The sequence below is a fragment of the Anarhichas minor genome, unplaced genomic scaffold (assembly GCF_050575085.1).
Source record: "Anarhichas minor isolate MPS153535 unplaced genomic scaffold, ASM5057508v1 ptg000011l, whole genome shotgun sequence".
Taxonomy (NCBI): domain Eukaryota; kingdom Metazoa; phylum Chordata; class Actinopteri; order Perciformes; family Anarhichadidae; genus Anarhichas; species Anarhichas minor.
In genome coordinates, this window is record NW_027466457.1 from 8,581,967 (window position 1) to 8,592,349 (window position 10,383).

General features: G+C 40.6%; 1 protein-coding gene across 1 annotated transcript; it reads left to right on the plus strand.

Annotated features, from left to right (window-relative positions):
- The first annotated feature begins 839 nt into the window (after positions 1-839).
- On the plus strand, positions 840-10,383 carry LOC142947560 (CD81 antigen-like). Its single transcript, XM_076089229.1, has 8 exons — positions 840-1,036; positions 2,704-2,818; positions 7,245-7,342; positions 7,428-7,502; positions 7,602-7,715; positions 7,823-7,921; positions 9,449-9,532; positions 9,633-10,383. The coding sequence occupies exons 1-8, from the start codon at positions 971-973 to the stop codon at positions 9,696-9,698; spliced, it is 717 nt and encodes a 238-aa protein (XP_075945344.1). The 5' UTR covers positions 840-970; the 3' UTR covers positions 9,699-10,383.

A 10,383-nucleotide genomic window follows, 5' to 3' on the forward strand; every position in this document is an offset into this window, starting at 1 on the left:
CATGCACAGCTGGTTATAGAAGGTGTGACCCTGGAGCCATGCACGCGCACATCCGCCCATACCATCAAAGAGTCTGATCGTGTGCCTTCTCATAGCTCAGTGATTTACGGATGTGAGAGTCAGTTAGTTGTGAACAGTCTGCACGTGTAGCCTTTGTCTCTGCACTGACTGTGGGGATATTTTGAAACACAGAGTTGAGAGAGAATGTTTTGTTTGTTTGCGCAACTCTTATGCGCTGCTCTTGATCTGTATTATAATTAGCCCCCACCTGTGTTTGTGTGCCACCAGGGGGCGTCATTGCTCACTGCAAAGAAGTGCAATTTTTTTTGTCCCCTTTATTTATGTCTGTTAATTATCGCGATATTTTAAATGCTTGTCAACAGATTAAAAATAGGCATGTGGAAAAAATGACTTTTGACGTTTGTTTGTGGTGCGGATTAAGGATTTCTTATCATTGACATATAGCTTATTATACGCATTTCCTCATTGCTGAATTACAACAAATTAAACAATTTCACACACATGCTTTTGCGATGATGTCTTTGATGGAGATTTACTTTTAAAACATGGTTTTATTATTAAAATATTGGAAATTGTAGGTCTACTTCCTTCCTTTCTGTCTTTCTACTTCTTGTCCTCAGGAAAGAAACGAGGATTTCTGTCCTCCACTTCATCTGACCATAACCCATTTTTAAACTGGCAGAGGAACAAATAGTGTTCTTTGTGTTCGCTCCTGCGGATGGGGAGCTTGTTGTTTCCTCAGCCTTCTCCTCCTCCTGTCCGCTTCACGTGGTGGGCAGTTCTCCGTCTCGGTTTTCATTCTTGATTATAAAGGAGGAGTTTGCAGCATCGAGGCGCTTATACTCCAACTGGCCTGAATAAACTCTGGCTGTGTGAACCGGGACAGTAGGCTGACCTCACTAGTTTTTGATTTGGGCAAAAGGACAAGCTGATAAAAAAAACTGGCAACATGGTTGTGGCGGGCTGCACGAAATGCATAAAATATATGTTATTTTTCTTTAATTTTATTTTCTGGGTGAGTTGAACATATTTTACTCTGAAGTTGATTTTTACTTTGCGCCTCTTATGTTTGATTAACTTCTGCTTTTAAAAACAACTGCTTTTTCCTCTTCTTGTTAATTGATTAAGCGGCTGCACGTTTAGGCCACACATCTGTGTAGCTCAAGGTTTAAAGTTAATAGATTACAAGTCCTGGACAGAGTTTCCCGCCCTGCTGTGGACTATTCATTATGCTGCTGTGTCTTTGAGAGGAGAGCAGCATCAGTAGAAGAGGCAGAGCACACTAAACCTTGTCCAGGCAGGAGTTGAAATGCTCTTCATCAACAGCTACTTTCTGCATGGCTGCGAGGAGCACTTCACACATGGCCTTCAGTCCTCTCACAGGGGTTAATACCGTTTTTCTCTCACATTTCCGCTGTTTTAGATCAATCATTTAATTAATTCAACTCCTGTTCATAATATTCAAGTACTACTCCAGACTGGAAGGTCTGATTTCTGAAGTTGTGTCTGGTGGAAAAGTGAACCAAATTTCTGTAATTATTGGATGGTTTCTTATTATTTCAAGGAGTCTGGTTCCCCCCAGATTAAACACACATAACGAGGTATATACTGAACAGGGGTAATGGGCTTTCTGGGGGAGGGGAGAGCTGTTTTCCCATTTACATTTCCTTTGTTCCTACCTGGTCACCAGACTGTAGCATTTGCTGCCTTTGAACCTCTGAGGAGCTCAGGAAACACCTCATGTATTGTACATTCACCCTTCTTGTTTTCTGAAAAGTTGTTTCAGTAATAAGAGCCACCGTGCTGTTTACATTTTACACTTTCGTACATCGCGTCAGACTTCCTGCAGATGTGCCGTCCACTTAATTTGTTCACTCTTGGCCTTGCACAGTCAGAATTGATCACTGCTTGTTTGGGAATTTCAATTTGAGTTTGTCTCAACATAACAGTCATCTTTTTTTAGAAAAGCCAGCACATCCTGGACACGTCGCACTTGATGGAGTGTTTCCTCTGTTGATTTTCTCATTGTAAAGTCCTCTCTTCCTCGTTTTGCTGTTTTCCATGTAGAGGATTTAGTTTCCTGTTTCTTGGAGAACAATAGAGTGCAGTCCTGGCACTAAATGTGCAGATATCTTGAAATAAACAGCGGCATAAAGAAAAAGAGCGTCAGCATGTGAACAATAAATTGCACTGATCCGTTGGTATAGTTTACGCTCCATCAGCTTTCACATGATAACACTTTTATCAGGATACACAGAATAGAGGAGAGGTCAAGGGAGACAAAGTTGAATAACAAAGTTCTTGAGTTGGCTTTTAAACAATGTAGGGAGGACGTGGTCTGTGCCGTAGGTCACCGAGCTGTCAGGATGTCCTTTCATCACTTCTCTGAAAGGGCAGTGGACAGTTCACAGCCTCACGGCAGAGCTAAACACACAGAGAAACATTAGCCGAAAGGTTTTGAAACTGATTTGATCTTTGGAGAGTCAGGCTTTGTGAACTCTCTCTTGATGGGCCTTTATTTTAAAGAAAAAAAGTCTTAAATGATAGGATGTTTTAATATTCATGGTAACATCTCTCTTGAATGTTGAACATTTTAAAAGGCTCCCTGATCCTCCCAGAGGTTTCACCAAAGTAAAGAAAAATGAAAGACAATAATGAAAACCATTTTCTCTCGGGGGACAGCTGGCCGGAGGTGTGGTCTTAGGAGTGGCCCTGTGGCTCCGCCATGACAGTCAAACCAGCAACCTCCTCATACTCCAGTTTGAAGGCCACCAGGCACCAGGCACCTTCTACATCAGTGAGTATACTCCATCAACAGAAGAGCTTCGCCATCACGTCATACACTGTTTGAAAGTAGACTTGGAAAGTAGTTTTCCCACATTTTTTAACCTTGGGAAAGCTGTTGTCATTTCATTCATCAATGCTAAATGTACACTGAGTGTAGCAGCCTCAGAGTGGACAAAATAACAAGGACATCTTACAATATAATACAATCAACTACTACGACACAACAAATTATGGGCTCAAGAATGCACCATGAATGCCAACCCAACAGAGAATATAGTCTTCACAAAATAAACATTTATTTCAGGGCTACTACACCAATTTGTTCTTGATAATCTATTCACTTCCTGTAAGTTGCTTCGTCATCATTGCTTCCCTCCTATTTCCTCATAAGCATCCTCCTTGAGACACTAGTTATTCTTCCTCTCATACTCCTTATCCTCATTCATCGTTCTCCACTTGACAGGAAGCTCACTGTTAACAGAGGGATGAAATGTAACTATTTGACAGAAATACCTTTCACACTCAGCTGGAACCATGAGGGGCTAAAATAGTAGTAATAGTAATACCAGGAAAGAGGACCTGCGTATATCCGCAGCGTATTCCCTCCAGTGTTTTTACTCGGCTGTCTCTCTAACACTAATGACCACACACTGAAGGTGATGTTTCTCTAACTCAAGATATGTTTATGACTTCAGCCTCGAGGTTCTTTCAAGAGAGAGGCCAGATACCTCAGACAGATTTTGAGACACATGTGGACTCTGAGAAAACGGTCTCTGAGCATGGTGCACAAATAAAGCCATCATGTGCCTTCTGTCGCTCGCACTTTAAAGTGTTTGATCCTGAGGAATTTTCTGGAGCTTTGTATTCATGCAGTTCAGCATGGCCTCTGTATGTCTTTGGAAAGGTTTTCCAAAGAATCAGGAATATGTGCCTCAGGTCTTTCTCACTACACGAACTACAGTCTTAAATCATGTCTGTTTCCCTGTTCTCAGCAATCCACAGATTGGCCCTAAAACCTGCATATGATTTAAACATTTCAAAGGTCCGTCATCTTGGTTAGTTGTGGTGGTGAACTCCAGTGAGCCCATTAATTCACATTTGGGCTCCTGCTGCTGTCCCATACTTAACCCTCAGTAAGTATACAGAGTGAATGCAAGCCCGTGCTTTTTATAGAGGCAAAGGCACACTCGTGATTTTAAAGGCAGGGCGGCAAGCGAGGCCCACCCAAGCAAGATCAAGGGGCCGTTTCTTTTTTTTAAATGTTACCCTCCCTTGAACATACGCCCTTGCATAATTCAAATAACCTTGTACACATTACCCTTCAAATTAGAGTTTGGAGTGGATGTTTTTAGCATGTTGGCGCACCAACGTGGTATTTATGTCAGGCTGAGAATACACATTTCTCCTTCCTCTCAACCAGTGCCTGAACTCATAATTGGTGGCAGTTGTATGTAGTCTGGTGTGGTTAGGGCTCCAGCCTGCTGTGGGAGACAGCCTACAGATGCTTCAGTTGCTTTGCCCAGTATGTATAATGCAGAACCTCAGCCTGAATAACGGTTCTGCATTATTTCATAACTAAAATAAATAAAGAAGGCGGTTGCATTGTGTGTAAGCAGGCTGTGAAGGAGGGATTTCATATACAATTGTGTATATCAATGTACACAAAGACAGACTATTCCCCTGAAGCCTCACAGCTGTTGATACTTTAACTGTTTTGTGGAAATGGCAATAAACAAAGACCTTTTGCGTTTTAAAGTTGTATTTATTGCAACTCTGTTTGCTCCGAGGCTCAGTAATAATGCTGTTTATCAAAGTTCAAACCAGAGACGTACACAAGGGATACAGTAGCTCTGATTCTCTCTCACTTCAACTGAAAATCTAACTGCTTTCCCTGTCTGCACATCAACCAACAATTCAACCAATTTCTACTCCCTAGTGAATAAAAAATGAAACCACTCGCCACTGAACTTCCCCACTTGATTACCTACATTAAGGCACACGTGTTTTGTTTAAGTCTGAAGTTTTGTGTCTATAAGTGTTAATGAAGTGGAGATTTCTGGCTCAGACTCATTTACAGAAAACAACCTTTACATTTTGTAAGACGCTGCATGTGAAAAAAATAACCAATAGATAAGTTCTCTGAGATTTTCTGCTCAAATAGGCAATGAGGCATTATGGAGCTAACTTTTGGTGAATTTTGGAGAAATCTAAAGATGCAAATAGACAAAGTAGTAAATTTAAACACCTGAATGTGTATTTGGGATCTTTTCTTTCCACAAGTCTGAAAGAAGACATGTTAAGGAAGGTAAAAAGCACAAAATGTACTGTATCTCAATCTCACCTCAACTGATATTTAAAGGAACAGTTCAACAAATGATATGTAGAATGTATATGTAAATGTGAATATGGATATTCCCTGCAGGAGGTCAGCTGTAAAAGACACGATTCCTGTCTGCTCTGCCTCTTTTGTTCCAACTCTTTCTGTTAACAAGATGACAGGAGGAAATGTTTATATAGAGCCTTTTTAATAATTAATTCTCTTCTTGTCATTTATCCATTGATTCACAGTACGACTGGGTTCATCTCAGTTTATTGATGTCATGCTCCGACCGTGTGAACATGACTTCACAGCTCTGTTTTCAATATGATAGATTAAAAAAAGTCCAAGTGGGGCTTTTAGCTGGTCTCCCCCTCTTCCCCCTCTGGAGATAACACTGGGATACAAGAAATAAATGAACTTCCCCGGTGGTATGAAATTGCCTGTCTCCTTTAAAGTCTCAATAGCCTTCAAACCTCAAAGGGTGTTGTCATAGTAATGGAAGGCGGTGGAAATAATGCCTGCTTTGCCGCATTGCCGGGTTACCGGCCCTGGTAGCTGTTTCTCACTGCAACAAAAACCTGAAAGAGCAAGAGAGGAGGGGGGGGGGGGGGGGCATTGAGCTGAAACAGAGAAAGAGACAGAGTGTAGATGTGAGTATGAGGACTATGCGTGGCATGTAAGGTACAGTGTGAGGTGTTTGAGACAGCTGTTTTTTAGATCACACCATCAGGCTATATGTTAAAGCCTGCCTGTGTTTTATTTGTGTGTGTGGAAGAATAGAAAAAAAACTCCTACTGTCCTCCTAAAAGCAGTGGTGTAGCGATGCACTGCTTCAAATACTGTCAGGTGGTTCATTTCAGTGGTTCAGACCCTATAGGTTGGGAATGAAAGTGCTGCAACACAAATGTTTTCTCGAATATTTGTTTTTTCCGTGACAAATTTGATAATTTTCCCTTTTTGGGTCTTGATTATTTTAATTAAATCATTTCAGGGAGGAGAGGAAATCTCTTTTTGGTGGAATTGCTAACAATCTTGGATACGTCTGAAACATGACAAGGCTTTTTTCGAAAAGGACAAATCTTTAATAATGTATTATGTAATTGTTTTCTACAAACTAATAATGTGTTTTATTATGTAAAAAACCTAATCTGAAGAATAAGTCACTCCCTGTAATCACTCTGATAGAAAGATAAAGGACCTGATTGAAGGAATTAGTGTCTTGGCCTGCTAATATAGCATCCACATGTATTGCTGAAAATTGAGTTTTAAAACAATTTAGTAGCTGTTTCAATATTTGCACATGGTGTCAATCAGCACAGAGTGCAAAAAGGCGAGAAAGTGCTCAGAAAAAATAGCCAGTAATGAATGCCTTCAAATCACCAAGTAGGCCTACTTTTAATTAAAGTCACCATACAGACAGTACAATAGATATTTGTTTTCACCTTTGTGTGCTGAATGTTTTCCTTTAAGCTACGTTAAACATAAGCCAGACCTCTGCTGTAATCGGAGCTTTATTGCTATTCATTTACGTTTTCCTGCAGCAGGGCTACCTGTTGCACGCCAATTCATTACTGTGAAAATGGTCAAATATATATATATTTTTTATTTATATATATATATATATATATTAAAAGGTTAATACATTGCTCAAGCTCTCAGTAGATTTGTCTTTTTTGGACTCCTCTTTACATCAGTTTAATTACACAAAGATGTGTGTATATATATGGGTGTGTGTCTGTGTGTTCACATGCTTCCCCCTGTTTCTCGGGGAAGGATAATGCCCGGGGTCAGGGCAGAGGGGGTTTTGTGGGGGGTTGTGTGTGCCTGGAAGCTATTTCCTGGCCTGACAGCTGAACAGAGTCAGCTCTGACTGTCTCTCTCTCTCTCAGGATCTGGGGGCTGTTTATCTCCAGGATGTCAATAATGTCATGTCATCCTACACGGAAGGCGAGAGAAACATGCAGGCAGTCCATTACAACATGTGGATCATTGAATCAACACACTGCTCTGACACTGCTGCCCCCTAGTGGTGCTCAGGACACAACGCCGCCATGATGAACTACTTGTCTATTCTCATGTATGATTGACAGATTCCTGTTTGTCTCCGTGTTTACAGGTGTGTACATACTGATAGCTGTCGGGGCTGTGATGATGCTTGTGGGCTTCCTCGGTTGTTACGGTGCCATTCAAGAGTCTCAGTGCCTGTTGGGAACAGTGAGTATCTTCTGTTTAAATGAATTAATTTAGGATCATTTGAGTCTGAATACATGAATAATTGTTCCTTATTTTCTTTCTTTAGTTCTTCTTCTTCTTGGTGATCCTCTTTGCTTGTGAAGTGGCCGCAGCAATGTGGGGTTTCATGAACAAGGACACAGTAAGCAACGCAAACACAAGCCTGCTACTGAATATTTGATGTGTACATTGATTTCCACCTCTGCTCCAGTGAACCTGCTCCGTTGTCTCTGAAACACAGATTTCCAAAGAACTGATCAACTTCTACGACTCCGCCTACATCAAAGCTGTGGACGTCTCAGGGTCTCCCAGCAAAGACTCTGCCATCAAGGTGCTGGATGCTTTCCACACTACGGTACGTCATGATGCACAATCACTCAATATACGTATGAGCGATACAAATCTATTTGATCGTGTATGTTGTAGAGTAAGTGACCTCTTGTTTCTTTGTGTCCCCTTCAGCTCGACTGCTGTGGTAAAGGAGACGACACCGCTCTCTTCAAGCAAGTCGCCAGCAGCTTGTGTCCCAGAAAGCCTACAGTAGATTTTTTGAAATCTCAGGTATAAATTCTTACTAAAGCTCACAATGAACACAATACCTGGGAGAGAAATGTTCTTCACTGGAAATAGTCTGCCATCCTTGGAATACAGTGGTAAAGTTTCAGAATAGACATGAAATATGATTTATGTACATATCATTTATTAGCATCTTTAGAAAGAGGGAGAATTATACAATTCAGGTTTTATGAAATTTCAACTTGAATTTAACCAGCGTTGACTAGGAGTCAAAAAGGAATGGGCTGTTTAGACCCACTGTAGTGACTGATTTGCGCAACTAGCCACTCGGCTGGGCGCGGGAGAAGATCCTGTTCTTTACTCGCTACAACAAAGAGATTCGAGGCGTTTCACACTTTTGGGTGAGGTTCCCGTTTAATTAGTGTTCACAGATGATATACAATACTATAGCACTTATCTTCCTGGTCTCCCTCTGGTGTGTCTGGCTTGTGGTAAAAACCGTGCGATCTCTAAATTAGACCATTTGGGCGTCAAACGGAAACAGAAATCCTCCCTTGGAGTCTTGTCATGCCTTGTCAATACCCATGCCTCATTGCCTGTCAGTCGCACCTGTGCCCCATATATTAATTACCGGCCACAATACTCCACACTGCCACCCGTGGTCAACCCGAAATAGGTTCCTAATTCAAACATATAATACACAGACATAACTAATGGCTCCTACACCCACTTTTAGTGTTGATTTTCTTCATAACTTTTGGGTGATGTGTTGTCAGTTGTCCAAAACTATGTGCATTTGACACTCAAAACTGCAAAGGATGCACATATTATTAACAATCAGTAACGCATTGTGACATTTTCATTTAAGAAGAGAAGAGTTCACAACCATATTTACTTTGGGTAAATAATCACTAATATAAACAATAACACCAACACTGGGTCCAAATAACACACTGTCTTGGTGGTTTTCTGCCTGTGGATACTGGGTGGAGTTTCAAAGAAGAGGGACTAAGTGTGCGCACCTCCAGGCAAAGATACTCACATGCCAGACAAAACTATACTTAACTGGCACAAAATAAGTCTACACGCTTTTAGACTCCAAATAAATATCTTATTTCTCTTTTTCTCTCTTTAAGGCAATGTTTTAATCTGTAATATCCTCCTCAGGCAAGTGTTAAAGCTGTTTGCTCACACCAGCAGGTGATAATGATTTGAGTTGATTATTGCCTCTGCAGGAAATACCTGTTTTTCTCTTTCAAACTTGCCTGAGAAAGATCTTACAGATCGAAACATTGCTCAGTATTGTGTCGGTGATATATTGACCCAAAGTACTAAGCGATAAATACTTTTATTCTCTCCGACTCCTCGCTAGTATTTGTGTTGCTAATAGATAACATGGTACATAATTAATTATTCAGAATTGTGCGGTCAGAAGCAGCTGATATCGAGCCACTTGTTTTGACAGCAGACGCGCTCCTTTACATGAAATCCAGTACAGTGTGTGTGCGGTTTGAGGGGTGAAAACTTAATCACAGCGGCATGGTCAATGTCTGTACTTGTGCCTCCTTCCAGAGCTGTCACAGTAAACTGACCGAGCTGTTCTCGGAGAAGCTCTACCTGATTGGTCTGGCTGCTTTAGTGGTTGCTGTCATCATGGTGAGTGAGAATGCAGATGGATATTTCACACAGCTGTGATGCAGCTCAAGTCAAGATAAAACGTATTGAATTAAGCCGCTCTGTCCTTTTTCCCATTTAGATCTTCGAGATGATCTTCACCATGGTGCTCTGTTGTGGCATCCGTAACAGCCCTGGAGTATATTAGGAGACCAGCCAACAAGCAACATCAGCCTTTAATGGATTTTTTAATTATGTGTTTCTATGCATCAGCTTTTCTTCCTTATGATTTTAACACAACAAGATGGATATCTTTCTTATTACTCTAGATTAGAAAATGCAACTTGTTCTTGATATTGCTAATCCATAAACGCTCATCGTTCTTACACAATGATTTAGACGTTCTTTATTTATCACACAACACTTCATAGGAATTTTTTATACATGCGATATGTTGTGAAATATTTCTCTGAGGTCATAATGTTGTTTTTATGGATGTATAAATTGTATATATACTTGTCATATGTTAATAACACTTAGGATAGTGCATGTATTCCCTGATTGATTGTTTGTGATGCATCTCGCTGCAGTGTTGGTGTTAAAATATAATTTAAGCAGCAGGGTGTCAGTGGTCTAAGGTGATGTACTGTCTTACTCTAATGATTATCAGATGACGAGTTAGCCTGTGTTTGTTAGTTGACTGTGTGTCTCTTCTTTGTGCCTAATGGACCATCTTCATGCTCTCTTTCCTTTATTAACTTGTGAAACACCCATCCTTAAATATACAGTTATGTCTTCTTACTCAACCCGTTTTTTTCAGTTCAGTCAGAGAGGGATATTCACTCAATGAATTGAGAGAAGTCAGGAAAATAAAAGTATTTTGTGTATCCAAA

Coding starts and splice junctions, on each gene's coding strand:
- LOC142947560 (XM_076089229.1), top strand. CDS start 971: ATGGTTGTGGCGGGCTGCACGAAATGCATAAAATATATGTTATTTTTC. Junction 1,037..2,703: donor TCTTTAATTTTATTTTCTGG/GTGAGTTGAACA, acceptor CTCGGGGGACAG/CTGGCCGGAGGTGTGGTCTT. Junction 7,503..7,601: donor GTTTCATGAACAAGGACACA/GTAAGCAACGCA, acceptor TCTGAAACACAG/ATTTCCAAAGAACTGATCAA.